Consider the following 16967-nt stretch of genomic DNA (forward strand, 5'->3'; position numbering starts at 1 on the left):
AACTTAATAAGATACATGCTGACACTTATTAAAAGCATAAGAATAAATAACCCTTTTAAAAAAAAATAATAAAGACCCTTTCAGTCCCATCCAGAGCAAAATCCCAAATCTAAACTTCTGCTTTACTTACGTTTATGTCCGTATGGTATATGAGGACACATAATGCTGGCAAAATCTGAGGAAAGAAGACAAACAATAAATAATACTAGAGTTGATGAAGATGTCTTTGTAAAAATGAATAACTGTGATTAAAAAAAGCAGTGAATACTATTTGCAGGGCAAGAAAAACAACATTAAGTTTGTTTGAATCTCTATTAGGAAAATAAAAATATGATAAATTCAATCTGAAAAACCAAAAAAATATTTCAGATGTCTAACTGCAATATTCAAGTAAGTCTGGCAGAGATTAATGTACCTTAAAGGAAAAACATTTGTTTTCAATAACCTTCTTTATGACATATGTCAACTTGAAAGAATGGAGATGCAAGTATGTAGTATAGCTATTTTAAGAATCCGCCTTCCAATGCAGGGGACGTGGGTTCGATCCTTGGTCGAGGAACTAAGATCCCACATGCCACAGGGCAACTAAGCCCACACGCTGCAACTACTGAGCCCGTGCACCACAACTACAGAGCCCACGTGCTGCAACGAAGAGCCCGCATGCCACAACTAAGATCTGACACAGCCATAAATAAATAAATAAAATATTAAAAAGAAAAACTAGTGCATTATTAAAAAAATGAAAAAGCTACTCTTAAAACTGATGTCATTGTCTCACTTACCTGCTTAAAGTAAAAATAAGATTTTATTTAGCTACTTGAGTCAAATTAAAGTTTTTGACCTCAGATTTAGTCAAGAAAACTATGACCAGTATGAAGTATAAAGTTTGTTGAATTCAGGCATTACAGATCTTCTTTTAAAACTGGGAGGGAGGGGGCAGTAGCAGGGAGAATCACTAAGTACCCCTTCCATAAGGCCAAGAGGTGGCAGAAGATTGTAAAGGATATCAGTTACAAAGATTAAAGATTCACAGTCAACATTTCTCTGCACAGTCAAGTGATTAAAGGTTACACAGAATTTTTTAAAACTTAAAATACTCAGATCCATTTACAAATTATATGTAAACAGCAAAGATTTTACTTTGCTTTAATTAGCAGATTTAACACAAAGCATGCCACATATTAAGAGTACTAATTTTGTCAGGAATCAAGGGAAATTTCAATTGGACTTAATGCAAATTCACTCAAGAACATTTGCACATAAGTAGACCAGTTTTATCTGTAGCAATCCCGTATTTTTTTAGTGTTAAACCAACAATGCAATGTAGTAATAAAACTGAGATTTTTTCTTCTTTTGTATTTTTCTGCTTGAATTAGGGTGGACTGACATTCACTCAGCTGCCATAGAGTCTCAACTTTTATTTCACAGGAGTCAAAATTAAGTATGATACGTTACTTAAATATCTCATACCTGCAATGAAATCAGTATATACATTATTTCATTCCCTGTGCATGAAAATCTAAGGCATAAACATAGGGAAAATATACCATCTGGCCTTTGCATTTCTTCATTTACCTCCTGAACTGTCTCCATAGGCGGTGGGGGATCCTTATTCCTGCAGAGATTGACAATGACCCATGTGACGTTCCGAAGGAAGGTGATGGGAATGGAGGGATTGATGAAGGACAGAAGAGGTTTGACAACTCCCAGTGATATGACATAATCTCTACATTGAGGACCATCACCTACAGAAATGAAAATTGTATTTAAAAAAAAAAATTACATTCAGGATGAGAAAGTCTGAAATGTATGCAATGGCTCATGTTGGGACGCTGATGTTCTATGTTTCCTCACCATTAGTCAAGGGCATCAAGTGTTGCTATCTCTCCAGATTTTGATTAGGGAACACAAATTTAACCTACCAATCCTGATAGCAAATTGCATATCCATTTCAAAGAGGTACAATCTTAAGTTAGTATTTATGAAACAAGAAGGTAGTCAACCCACATTAAAATTAGAGGAAACATAGTGTGTAATGGCTATGCCAATGTAGGAAAAAAGTTAATTAAGATACTTAATTGGAGTCTTTTCAAACCTAAATTCAACATACCTATAATGTTTCCCAAAGCCCATACTGCTTGTTCACAAACATTCTGATGTGGTGAATGGAGAAGTCTTAGAAAAAGAGGTACGGCATCTATAATAAAGAAAAACTAATATTTACACTGCAAAATGCTGGAGTCATAGATTTCAGCCTGTATACAGAGTTTGGCACACTATAGTTGCCCAATGATAATTCACTGAATGAATAAATGTGGCAAATATCTTTACCCTAAATATAATAAATTTTAGTGTTTTCCCCTAGTAGTATTCAAGTAACAAACCTATTGACAGTGTCTAGAAGTTGCTATTATATTATTAATTAAAAGAAAACAGCAGCATAAAATTTTTCCTATAATTCATTAAAAAAAATTTCTACCCTGAACATGTAACCTTAGAATATAATACTTTAGTCAATATGATCCAATTGCTGACATGGGATTAACTAAAGAAATGATTATCCCCATGTCAGGCCTACCCTATATTTCAAGGTAATTTATCATTATAATCCTTACTCCTTATATAACTTATGTGTTAACTCAAATTCCAAAACACTGGTATCATATTTATTACCTGTAGAAACTAAGCATAAGCTAGATCACTTTTTCTTAAATTTCAGTCAATTGTGCACTACCTCTAGGATTTTTAGCTGTATCTCTGCACTACCTGTATTATTTATTTAACATTTAAATTAAAACAGACTCACACTTTTAATAGCTTTATCGAGACATAATTTATATGCAATATAATTTATCTGTTTAAGTGTACAATTCAATGGTTTTAGTATTTATACAGAGTTGTGTCGTCATCACCACAATCTAATTTTACAATATTTCTATCACCCCCAAATCCCATACCCAGAGAAGTCCTACTACCCTCTCCCCCAGCCCTAAGCAACCATTAACTGTTTTCTGTCTCTACAGACTTTACTTTTCTGGACATGTCATATAAATGAACTTGTATAATATGTAGTTTTTTGTTTGGATTCTTTCACTTAGAATAATGTTTTTGAGGTTTATCCATCTTATAACATGTATAAGTATTTCGGTTTTTTTTATTGCTGAATAGTATTCAATGGTATACCACATTTTGTTTATCTACTCATCAGCTAATGGATACTGGGGTTATTTCCATTTTGGGGCTATTATGAATAATATGAGTAATGCTGCTGCAATCATTTCTGTACAAGTCTTTCTGTGCACATGGTTTCATATCTTGGTTCCATGTAGTAGGGGAACTGCTGGGTCATATGGTAACTCTATGATTAACCTTTTAATAAACTGTTTTCCAAAGAGGCTGCACTATTTTACATTCTCACCAGCAATGTATGAGGGTTTGAATTGACTCACATTTGTATTTTAACTAATTTTATTCATCACTTCTGTAAATAGAATACAAGTATCAATCACCACACATAGAAGATAACCAAAAAATTAAAAATGAAAACAAAACACTGTTATTTAATTGTACCTACTAGTCTCTATTGAAAGCCCTAGTCTAAAATCTGCTGTTCCCTTTTTGTTGCATCTAACATCTACCTAGAAATCTTCTCTTTTACTGAAATATCTAAAACAAAAGTGAAAGAAAATAGTATTCTCACTACTTGATTCAATGTAACTTATTGCTATATCATTTACTACTTAGAATCACCTTAAGTACCACCTGAAGTCAGTTAAGTGTGCCACACTTTAGGACTACCTGGTGACATCCAGTTTTTTTCAAAGAGCTTTTGACAGTTTGGGTCAACATGCTAATAATAGTTAGCCCATCTTGAGGTAAGCAAAATTTTAAAAATATATGTTACAAGCTAAAAGACATAAGTTACTCAGCACCTTGGAGACATTAGGAATAGAAAATTTAAACCCTATTATTAGGAGATGGTCTTGACCCAAAAAGATAAAACTCTTCACTTTTTAGTAACCACAATTAAAATTATTCAATGATAGATTAATGACAGCTATAGGAAAGATATCAACTATCATAAGTAACTTATAATATTCACAATTTTTAAATAAAACTGTCTTTACAATAAAACACCACTTCTTTCCCTTTAAAAAAAAAAAAAAGGGTCCAGCAAGTAAGGAATTAAATTAACTAATTTACTTACTAGACTGTACAACAGCTTGAGTCTGTGCAGAAGTTCCTGATGCTATATTAGTTAATGCCCACGCAGCTTCAAACTGTAATGAAGGACTGTAAAAAACAATAAAAAATCTTTAGACACATAACTACCATTTACATTTATGACCTGCATATTATATGGTTATCCTTTACCTTGTCCTTGAATTTTGTCTTATTATGTCCAACTGCCTGTTGGCTATCTCCACCTGAATGTCTCATTTGCTCTCAAAGTCAGTCAATATAAACTTACTTCTTTACGTCCATTGGTAGTTGCAACATTTTTTTTTGTTTTTTTGTTTTGTTTTTTTGGCTGCGTTGGGTCTTCGTTGCTGTGCATGGGCTTTCTCTAGGTGCAGTGAGCGGGGGCTGCTCTTTGCTGTGGTGCGCAGGCTTCTCATTGCCGTGGCTTCTCTTGTTATGGATCACAGGCTCTAGGCGCTCAGGCTTCAGCTGTTGTGGCACACAGGCTCAGTAGTTGTGGCTCGCAGGCTCTACAGCGCAGGCTCAGTAGCTGTGGTGCACGGGCTTAGTTGCTCCGCAGCATGTGGGATCTTCCAGGGCTTGAACCCGTGTCCCCTGCATTGGCAGGCGGATTCTTAACCACTGCACCACCAGGGAAGTCCGGTAGTTGCAACTTTTGGCCAGTCATTATTTTCCTTGACTCCTTCCTCTCCCACAGACATCTAATCAATAGGGTCATATCAATTTTACCTCTTAAATATTTCTTATATTTATAGCACCACCCCTAATATCACTGCGTTAGCTGAAGCCCTCATCATCTCAGTTGAATCACTGCCACAACCTCTAGACAGGTCTTAAAGCTCTGATTCCACTACACCATCTGCTTTACATACCAGAGTTATTACAAGGCTACATAATTTTGCTGAAAGGATGAGATCATTATAATTTGGAATGGTGATGGAAGACCTCACAAAGAAAGGGAAAACTGAACTAGATTTTCAAAGAGGGATAAAGAAAGAAAGGCACTGACAGCTGGAAATACAAATAAAAGTATCATGGGTGGGATGATCATGATGTGTACAGATGACTACGAAGGGATCAAGAGAGCTAAAGCCAAGAAGGTGTGCAAAAATGTAACATGGGATGAAACTGGAAGGGTAGGTTACCTAAGTTTATGTGTGTGGTATGGGGAGTAGGACTCAAATCTCAAGGCTTCAGAACTTGGAATTTATTCTATAGACATACTAAGTATAGAGTGTTACTGAAAAGTGAAGTAAAAAAAATACTGTTGGGAGTCCATGCAGAATAGATTAAAAAGGTTAAAGTCCAATGTAGGAAAAATCTGTTAAGAAATTATCTACATTAAGTTAGGATAGATAGCTGAAAAACACACATTCTTTTAAATAGAATACCGAGGTAGGAGGGGGTGGTAGTGAGCAAAAACCAAGGGGAGCCAAAGGTTAGGGACTTAGAAGAAACTCTGTAAATATCAATGAAAGAGAGTGAGGTTGTTAATATCAAAAGGTTAGAGAGATCGGAGAAGGAAAAGGTTTTAAGGAGAATAAATGTCAGTGATATAGCAAGCAGTGAGGTTAAAAAGATGGAACAGATGAGAAAATGAAGGAGCAGACAAGAACTACATGATGAACTTTGGCAAAAGGCAAGAAATAAGAGGGTATCGAGGCTGAGGAGAAATAAAGGGATGACAAGATCAAAGATGATGAGAGAGTTTATGTTGTCTCAGACTAGAAGAAGAAAGGATTATTAAACTAGGCTAGGTGGTTTGGCAAAATACTGACAGTGAGGGCCTTAAATGAGAAAACACAAAGATGTAAAAAATACAATTAAAAAGCTAGAGAAAGTCTTCTAAGATGTCATTTGAAAAAAAGAGAAGACAGAGAAAAAATAAATAATGAGTGCAATAAGTAAATAATAAATGAACATGTATTATATGCTTGATATTGTATAGTGTTTTGTTTATATTATTTTCATTCCTCACAACCACCTAAATTTTATTGATGAGGTATTTGAGGCTCAAATGCTACTTGGGTTTTGGTCAGCAACAAACCCTGGATTTAAACCAAGTTCTTTTTGGCTCCAAAGTCTATGGGTCTTTTATATTATGACACAATTTCCCATGACAAATTCATCAAGTCAGATCGAGACCACTGACTGGTGGTAGTTTTCTATTTTTACTTTGGGTGGTAGTTACACAGGTCTGCATACATTTTAGCATATTCTTCTGTATATATGCTGTATTTCACAGATACACCCACACAAATGAGCCCATGCCAAAGACCAAAAAGTAAAAAAAAAGGAGAGGAAGGAGAAGGAGAAGAAGAAGAAGAAAGAAAAGCAAATCAAGAACAAAAAGAGGGCCTTAAAAGTAGAGGTAAATAGAATTTTTGTTTAACAATTGAAATAAAACTTATTTTTACTTAAATAAATCTTGTTATAGAAAATATATATAATAGTATTAAAAAAGTGTTAAGGGCTTTTGGAGGGATGGTTGTGGCACATAATCAAAGCAGAAGGAAGTATTTTTAAATAATGAAAACCCTTAGTAGAAACATTTATATATCACCTTTTTATCTAGTCACCTGAAAATCTCACAGACAACACTTAGCAAAATATCCCAAGTCTAAACGCCCCTTAAACGCAAAATTAGCCTTTGTTTTAATGTATTTTGGAGTTGAAACTTACATTCTCCCCACTTAACTCAAACTGATGAAGTTTAAGATATAGCACACCGAGATCTCTCTAAACACTAACAGAAATGGGGCCAGTACCTCAAAAGATACCAAGTGGTATTTTTCCCTTTCTATTCTGGAAAATTATAATCTGCCCTCTTATTTTTAATTTACCACAAATAAAAACCATGATGATAAACAACCACTCATGGTTGGAGTTCTGTTAAAGACTTCTCAGAGTATCAGCAGATCAGCTGGAATATTCCCAGGGTAAGAAAGAGCTACTCAGTTCTGGAAACCATTCATGTTGACTCAAGTCATGAGGTTAATCTATATATAGACTCATAAGCAAAGAGTGACTCAAACACTATTTGGGTTGTTTTAAAATATTACTTTAAAAAAACCAACTAACTAATAAAGACTATAAATATTTGAGATAAGTTAGAATAGACAATAAACAGACGCTAAAATTTTCCTAGAAAATATACACACACTTCATAAACTAAAAAGAGAAGCACTTTAGGTCTACTGAGTATGATCACAGAATAAGAAAATTACATTAAAATACATGACAAATGTGATAAATGCAAAACCAAATGGAACCCATTGGTTAAATAATAATCACAAATTTTCAGTTAGCTGAAAAAAGTGAACAGGGAGTCAAATCCATACTTACTTATCATCCCTTTCTAGACATTTCACTAGAATTGGTAAAATCCCAGATTTTATTAGGTCATCAATTGGTGGATTTCTGTCACTGGATAATAGCTTTCTAGAAAAAGAAATATAAGAAATTAACTGCTATAATTTTCAAATATGTACAGAAATAACAATGTACTACTTCTAGACTATGAGCTAAAACACCCTAGGCATGACACCTATTTCTCTCTCTGGACAAATCAGTAGTTACCTTGCAGCCTGGACAGCACTCAACTGGACCACTGGGTTATCACTTGTGGCATTCTGCAACACCAAATGTAAATTTCAGAAATTAAAAAAAAAATCAATTTCAAAATACTTCAAAATGAAAATATTAAATTAATAACATACCTGCAATATAGCTTCTAGTGTTACATTTTGCTTAAAAAGAAAAAAAGATAGTTCAGCAAAGAGTTTAATAGCAAAATTACATTTATTGAATAATCTATTTACTAAAGATAAGAGTTAATATACCTTAATTATCATTGTAAAACTGGTCTTAGATTGAGAATGAAGTTCTCTGGTTATTATAAAATTACTTTTAAAACACCTTATAAGAACAAGGTAACTTACTGCTTTAAAATCAGCATCAACATCTGAATCTTCTAAACTTTCTTCTTGGGGAACATTTCTTTTTTTCAGTAAGTGTTCATCTCTTTTGTTCTGAAAGACAACCATTAAATAGCTAAGAAGTCGTGAAGGCTGCTGTTAATGAAAAATCCACTAAAATTATTTCAACTTTATCAGGCAACTATGAAACAAACACAAAATCTCTACATAAGGATAATATGAATTAAATGTGTATACTGCAAACCAATGACAGGCCACATTCTGGATTTGATAACAAAATTAACTGGTTTAAAGGCCAGCATTCATACACACAGACACAAAATTTACTAAGCACCAACTGTTTTGACCAATACTGTGCCTCCTAATCTGTAATGAAGATTTAAATTTTTAAATTTAAATTATTATTATTATAAAAGTCTAGCAAATATATTTCAACTAGTAGGCTAGCTTTCTTCAACTTACTGCTAATGCTAATGGTTGCCTGAAGCAATTTATTAAGAAGTCAGCTTAATGAAAAAGAGTTTACTTCTCAAATGTTAAGGTTTGTATGTTTGTTGGGAGTGGGGGGGAATGGGAATTCATTAGCATAAATGCTATCTATTTGCTATAATCTCAGATTTAAACTCTTGTTATCTGGCTTTTCTTTTTTGTTTTTTTAATCATCTTAACCTTTCTTTTTCTTTTTTTTCTTTGGCTGCACAGCACAGCATGTGGGATCTTAGTTCCCCAGTCAGGGATTGAACCTGTGCCCCCTGCAGTGGAAGTGCAGAGTGTTAACCACTGGACCGTGAGGGAAGTCTCCTATCTGGCTTTTGCAACAGCACAATACTTCTACATTTTATGGGATTTCAACTGTTTGTAATGGCAACCTGTGCCATTTTACATAATATATAGATTAAACAAAATTTCCTCTAAGATTTTAGTTTGTCTACAGGATTAAGTCAAAATAAATTAGATAAAAGACTAAATGATATCTAAGATTCTTTTCAATTAAAAATTTCAAGACCTTCTAGTCTTCAAAACAATATTTACAGAAGTGTTTGATTACAATAGAAAGCTATTGATGAGATATTGACAGAGGTTAAAATTCAGATCAAATAGAAAATTAAAACTAGAAATAGACATCTGAAGCTTACTGGCTTATCTGCATGACATCTACTTGTGTGCTATGTACAAGTAAGCATGTTTAAACAGATGCTTATGTATATGTTAACCCTTAAGAGATTACCAACTTCAAATTATATCACAGCATACTTCTTTAGTAACTACTCAAGTAATTAATTCTACATTACTTTAAAATTAATGCAACTCACAAATATGAAAATCCATGCATTCACATTTTATAGTCCCAAGTGGCTCCCCACAAAATACTTATTAATTTATAGAGGAAAAACTTGGCAGACAGCATCTTGACCAAGTGGCAAAGGTTATCATCAAGAGAAAAGGAAGAGGGCTTCCCTGGTGGCACAATGGTTAAGAATCTGCCTGCCAATGCAGGGGACACGGGTTCAAGCCCTGGTCCGGGAAGATCCCACATGCCGCGGAGCAACTAAGCCCGTGCGCCACAACTACTGAGCCTGCACTCTAGAGCCCACGAGCTACAACTGCTAAGCCTGCGTGCTATAACTACTGAAGCCTGTGCGCCTAGAGCCCGTGCTCCACAACAAGAGAAGCCACCATAACAAGAGCCTGCGCACCACAACAAAGAGTAGCTCCCGCTCGCCGCAACTAGAGAAAGCCCGCGTGCAGCAACAAAGACCCAATGCAGCCAAACAATAAATAAATAAATAAATAATCTTTTGTTTTAAAGGTGACATTAAAAAAAAAAGAGTAAAGGAAGAATCTGTATAACACAGGGAACTCTACTCAATACCCTGTAATGGCCTATATGGGAAAGAATCTAAAAGAGTGGATATATGTATATGTATAGCTGGTTCACTTTGCTGTACACCTGAAACTAACACAAAATCAAGTACACGCCAATAAAAATTAAAAAGAAAAAAATTTTCAAATACATTAAAAAAAAAAAGAGTAAAGGAAAAATCAACATGGTATGCCTTCTGGTCTGATGTACCAAGAAAACAATATCACCTTGGTGGTACTCCCGACCAAAATAATAACAATAGTAGTAGTGGTAGTAGTAGTAATAACAACCACCTGAGAAAAGTCAGACAAACCCAGATCTGCCATTCTATTAAAAAACCAGTCTGTACTCTTCAAATACACAGTCATAAAAGATAAAGACTGAAGAACTACTGGATTGAACGAGACTTAAGAAACGTGACAACTAACTGCAATGTCTAATCCTGGACTGGATCTTGGGTTTATAAAGGACATTATTGGGAAAAACTAGCAAACTATGAGTCGGGGCCTAAGGATTGGATAGTAGAAATTTATCTATGTGAACTTGACAAACACACTGTGGTTACATTGAAAGGTGTATGAACTGATGTATTAACGATGTGTTAAGGGTGTAAGGGGGCACCACACCACTATATATATACACACACACACACACACACACACACAGAGAGATATATACACATATATATATATACACACACACACATACACACACATATCAGAGAGAAAGTGAGAATAAGGCAAATATGGGAAAATGCTAAGAATCAAGGAAGCCGGGTGCTGAGTGATGGGTGTACTTTTTTTTTTTTTTTTTTTTTTATTTATTTATTTCCGGCTGCACTGGGTCTTTGTTGCTGTGTGCGGCCTTTCTCTAGTTGTGTCGAGCGGAGGCTACTCTTCATTGCAGTGGGTGGGCTTCTCATTGCAGCGGCTTCTCTTGTTGCAGAGCACAGGCTCTAGGCGCACGGGCTTCAGCAGTTGTAGCACACAGGCTCAGTAGCTGTGGTGCACGGGCTTAGTTGCTCCACGGCATGTGGGATCTTCCCGGACCAGGGCTTGAACCTGTACCCCTGTACTGGCAGGCGGATTCTTAACCACTGCGCCACCAGGGGAGTCCCTTAAATTCCTATTTTTTTATTCTCTACTTGCTATAAACTTCTCTTATAAAGTTAACACTTCAACTGTATTGCACAGGTTCTGACATGTAGCATCTTCCTATTGTTCATATCTTGGTATTAACTAATTTCCATTAGGATTTCTTGATGCCCAAGGTATTTAGAAGTGCTTACTTTTTTCCCACAATTATGAGGTTTTTGTAACTATCTCATTCACTGATTTCTCATTTAATTGTTTTGTGATCAGAGAACAAAGTCTGAACAACACTGAAATTAGCTGACATTTACTTTATACCAGAGTTTCCCAAAGTTTCTCAGTCTATAGGCCTAAGTGTAGGCCAAAGGAAGTACCCCACAGTTTCCTTTATCAGGTGGTTAGGTCCAAACAACTTAATAGTAATTTGGGGGGAAAAACACCGAAGTTAAAAGAAAATAATTTTATTTCACTCAGACAAAATGTGTGATTGAAAAAAACACAGTGCAATCTAATGTTTAAATTGTGAACTATTTCAAGATCTAATGATTCTGTGGTATCTGAAATGTTAAGTGTCACTGTGTTTCTCACAAAAATTTAGAATATCCCAAGGTATTCCTCTGATTCACTATGGAGTCCCATGGTACCTCACTGCACAGGGTAGCAACTATGGCTTTATACTATCACAAAACCAATTTTCAAATATGCATGGGGTTTATATGTGTTTATTAGATAATATTCACATATTAAGCTATTTACACCTTTCTATCTCCTGTTAACTAGTGTGTTTGTTGTTGACAAAAGTTCTCCCACAATGATTATATCTTTGACAAATTTCTCCTTGTAATTTTGTCGATTTTGGCTTACATATATTTGGGCATACACAAGTTTAGTATTATTATACCTTCTTAGTAAGTTGTTTCTTTTATCAAAAATTAAGTAACAACCTTCATATTTGAACTGAAAACATCCTAACATAGTCTATTTTGGGCACCCTAGGGCACGAAAGTCATACTTCACTCTCAGCAAAAAAATATGTACAACCCAAGTTAAGATAATCAGTCTCTGGGCAGGTTTCTGGTGATGTGATTAACCATTAAAGGAGGCGTCACCAAAACCAGTAACTTAAACTGTCCTTTTGCTTGTCACCTAGAGATTTGTACCCTCTTAGAGACTATACTATAAATTCAGCACCTATAAAAGGTATCTTTTTCTTTTGTCAAGTGGGAGGGGAGCTCAGAGGACATGGAAACTGAGTAGTTTCAACACCCACCTTATCTCCAAACACATACACACAGATTACATCCATTTTAAAGTTCCTTTAGAAATCCATTGTTAATCTATTATCCCATGTATGTATTTAATACTTTTTAGATCTTCTGTTTTCTGACATTTGGTTGAACCACATGGAATTGCCACTTTGTAGATCAAAAAGCTTAATTACAGGCAATTTCTTATGACTTGAACTAATATTTTTTGACTTAACAAATTCCGTTATTAATCTCTATATAAAATTCTTCTTTTTCATTCCATCTTGAAAAAGTGGCTTGCAATCCTATACCTAAATATGTGGAACAAGTCAGCAGTCACTTCTTACATATGTGATGAAGGACAGATAATTATTTACCAGCCACACTTCAAACTTAAATAAGTAATTAAATTTGTTTTTACCCAGCAATACCCTCATTGTTTTAAATCTTTATCTAGTGCCAGCCCTGTAAAACTTAAATCTTTATTTTACAGATGAATAAATGGGGACAAAGAGAACCTGGCTAAACTAAATTATATATCTCGGAAATATCAGTTAAGATTTGAACCCAGAGACTGCAGAGCTGAGACTGTGCTGGCTACAGAGACTGTTTCTTAAATATATTCTACTGCTTGCTTTTTTTAAGATGTAGTCCAACTCTGGTTGCATCTAAATGCTTCTAAAGAGGTAGGAAAAAAATGCTCACAAGATAGATCTTCCCCTCAATATAAACATTTATGAAGTGACACTACTCCTGGGTGGTTACATGAATATTCACCCAGGAGTTTTATATATTATGTTTACATTTTGGGCACTCTGATCAGTGCGTCATACCTCAACTGAAAATTGGAGGAAAAAAAACAACATTACTTGTTCATCAATCAGGTAAAAATCTGACAACCTAACACAAATTATTGTTCCTGCAGAATCACTTAACTGATCTTAACAAATGGCTGCTTTTCTTCTTTTCAAATGGATTCTAACTTACTAATTCAGGGTTTTTTGTTGTTGTTTTTTTTTTTTGCGGTACGTGGGCCTCTCACTGTTGTGGCCTTTCCCGTTGCGGAGCATAGGCTCCGGACGTGCAGGCTCAGCGGCCATGGCTCACGGGCCCAGCCACTCCGCGGCATGTGGGATCTTCCCGGACCGGGGCACGAACCCATGTCCCCTGCATCGGCAGGTGGACTCTCAACCACTGCGCCACCAGGGAAGCCCTAATTCAGGGTTTTTTAATTAAAACTTCTATTGAGATAATTGTAAATCTGCATGCAGTTGTAAGAAATAATGCAGAAATCCCTCGTACACTTTGCCCAGGTTTCCCCAACGGTAACACTTTGCAAAACTATAGTAAAACCTCACAACCAGGACACTGTCATTGATACAATCCACTGATTTTATTCAGATTTTCTGTCTTACTTGCATTCACTGTATGTGTGTTTATGTGTATTTAGTTCTATACAATTTTATCACCTGTATATGTTCTTTTTTTTAATTAGTTTCTGCTTTATAACAAAGTGAATCAGTTATACATATACATCTGTTCCCACATCCCTTCCCTCATGCATCTCCCTCCCTCCCACCCTCCCCATCCCACCCCTCCAGGCGGTCACAAAGCACCGAGCTGACCTCCCTGTGCTCTGCGGCTGCTTCCCACTAGCTATCTACCTTACGCTTGGTAGTGTATATACGTCCATGCCTCTCTTTCGCTTTGTCACAGCTTACCCTTCCCCCTCCCCATATCCTCAAGTCCATTCTCAAGTAGGTCTGTGTCTTTATTCCTGTTTTACCCCTATGTTCTTCATGACATTTTTTTTTCTTAAATTCCATATATATGTGTCAGCATACAGTATTTGTCTTTCTCTTTCTGACTTACTTCACTCTGTATGACAGACTCTAGGTCCATCCACCTCATTACAAATAGCTCAATTTCATTTCTTTTTATGGCTGAGTAATATTCCATTGTATATATGTGCCACATCTTCTTTACCCATTCATCCGATGATGGACACAGGTTGTTTCCATCTCCGGGCTATTGTGAATAGAGCTGCAATGAACATTTTGGTACATGTCTCTTTTTGAATTATGGTTTTCTCAGGGTATATGCCTAGTAGTGGGATTGCTGGGTCATATGGTAGTTCTATTTGTAGTTTTTTAAGGAACCTCCATACTGTTCTCCATAGTGGCTGTACCAATTCACATTCCCGCCAGCAGTGCAAGAGTGTTCCCTTTTCTTCACACCCTCTCCAGCATTTATTGTTTCTAGATTTCTTGATGATGGCCATTCTGACTGGTGTGAGATGATATCTCATTGTAGTTTTGATTTGCATTTCTCTAATGATTAATGATGTTGAGCATTCTTTCATGTGTGTGTTGGCAGTCTGTATATCTTCTTTGGAGAAATGCCTATTTAGGTCTTCTGCCCATTTTTGGATTGGGTTGTTTGTTTTTTTGCTATTGAGCTGCATGAGCTGCTTATAAATTTTGGAGATTAATCCTTTGTCAGTTGCTTCATTTGCAAATATTTTCTCCCATTCTGAGGCTTGTCTTTTGCTCTTGTTTATGGTTTCCTTTGCTGTGCAAAAGCTTTGAAGTTTCATTAGGTCCCATTTGTTTATCTTTGTTTTTATTTCCATTTGTCTAGGAGGTGGGTCCAAAAGGATCTTGCTGTGATTTATGTCATAGATATCACCTGTATATGTTCTTGTATCCACCATTATAGTCAAGATACTGAACAGTTCCAAAACCAGAAAATGCCCTCTCACCTCCCAGCCCCTACCAACCCGCAGTAACCACTAATCTGTCCTCCATTTCCAAAATTTTATCATTTCAAAAATATTCTATGAATGGAATCATACAGTATATAATCTTTTTTTGCCCAGCATAATTCTCTGGAAATTCATGCAAGCTGCTGCTTCTATCAGTAGTTTGCATGTTTTCCAGAGTGTCTGTACCATTTTACATTCCCACCAGCAATGTATGAGTGATCCAGTTTCTCTGTATCCCCACCAGCATCTGGCATTATCACTATTTTTTTATTTTAGCCACTCTGATACATGCTTTTAGTTTGTCTTAGTCCGTATTTCCCTGATGGCTAATGATGCATTAATCAGCAGCAGCAGCATCATGATTGCTCTTGGTATATCTCCCTTAATGAAATGTCTCTTCATAACTTTTGCCCATTTTCTAATTGGATTGTTTGGGGTTTTTTTTACTACTGAGCTTTAAGAGTTCATTACATATGGTAGATACCAGTCCTGTAATGGATATGTGGTTTTCTTCCAGTCTCTAAGCTTGTATTTTCATCCTATTCACATGGGCTTTCACAGAGCAAAATTTTTAAATTTGTTAACATCCGATTTTCCTTTTATGGATTACGATTTTGTGGTGAAGTATAAGAACTCTTTGCCTGGTTCTAGATCCTGATGATTTTCTTCCAAATTTTTTTCTAAAAGCTTTATGCTTTACTTTTACATCTAGGATCCATTTTGTGTTTTTGTATAAGGTGTGAGATTTAGGTTGAGGTTCTTTTTCTTTTCTTTTTGCCTATGGATGTCCAATTGTTCTAGTACTGTACCATTTGTTTAAAACGCTATCCTTCATCCATTAAATTAGTTTTGCAGCTCTGCCAAAAATTAGTTGGGTGTTTTTGTATGGGTTGATCTCTGGGTTCTATCTCTGTTCCACTGATGTCTATCCTTCTGCCAATACCACACAGTATTCATTACTGTAGCTATTCTAGTAACCTTAATATTGGGTAGAGCAACTGTTCCTATTTTACTCTTTATCAGGATTATTTTAGCTCTTCTAGAGCTTGTGCCTTTCCATGTACGTTTTAGAATAAGCTTGTCTATGTCTACAAAAAAACCTTGGAGAGAGTTTGAAAACAAGAGATAAATTTGAGAACAGGCATCTTTACTAAGTCAATGACCACAGTATATGCCTCTCCATTTACTTAAGTCTTATTTGATTTCTTTCATCAGCATTTTATAATATTCAGCATACAGATCCTATACATGTTTTCTGAATGTATATCAAGGTATTTTATGTTCTTTGGAGTGCTTATAAATGGCACTGTGCTTTTAATTTTGGTTTCTGAGAGCTCATTGTTAGCATAAATAAGTGATTAACTTTTATGTGTGATCTTGTTTTCTGTGGCCTTGCAAACTCACTTATTAGTTCTAGAAACTTTTTTTCTAGATGCTTCAGCATTTTTTACATAGATAATCATGTCATCTAGAAATAGGGAGAGTTTTATTTCTTCTGTTCCAAATTATGTCTTTTATTTCTTTTTTTTGACTTACAGCACTGGCTAGAACTTCCAGCACTACAATAAATAAGAGTGGTGAGAATGGACATCCATGTCTTGCTCCCAGATCTTAGGGGGAAAGCATTTAGTCTTTCACCATTAAGTATGATGTTAGTTATGGGTTTTGTTGTAGATGCTGTTTATCAAGTCCAGGTAATCCCCTTCTATGTCTAATTTGTTGAGTTTTATCAGGAATGGGGTGTCAAATGCTTTTTCAGCGTCAATTGATATGATCATATGACGCTTCCTCTTTAGCTTGTTAATATGGGGAATTTAGGCTATTTTTAAAAAGAGATATTTTACTTAAGTCAGACAACTA

The 16967-nt window shown here is 35.5% G+C and overlaps 1 protein-coding gene across 1 annotated transcript in view; it reads right to left on the reverse strand.

Moving 5' to 3' along the window:
• KPNA3 (karyopherin subunit alpha 3) overlaps positions 1-16967 on the reverse strand; it is a gene marked incomplete at both ends in the record, with an annotated part of 86546 nt that overhangs the window by 19437 nt on the left and 50142 nt on the right. Inside the window, 8 exons of the mRNA XM_079721687.1 lie at positions 131-175; positions 1576-1745; positions 2111-2197; positions 4208-4293; positions 7549-7644; positions 7783-7835; positions 7923-7952; positions 8145-8234. Coding sequence (XP_079577813.1) covers positions 131-175; positions 1576-1745; positions 2111-2197; positions 4208-4293; positions 7549-7644; positions 7783-7835; positions 7923-7952; positions 8145-8234 — 657 coding nt within the window. The remainder of the gene's footprint in view (positions 1-130; positions 176-1575; positions 1746-2110; positions 2198-4207; positions 4294-7548; positions 7645-7782; positions 7836-7922; positions 7953-8144; positions 8235-16967) is intronic.

The sequence above is a fragment of the Hyperoodon ampullatus genome (assembly GCF_949752795.1).
Source record: "Hyperoodon ampullatus genome assembly, chromosome: 16".
Taxonomy (NCBI): Eukaryota; Metazoa; Chordata; class Mammalia; order Artiodactyla; family Ziphiidae; genus Hyperoodon; species Hyperoodon ampullatus.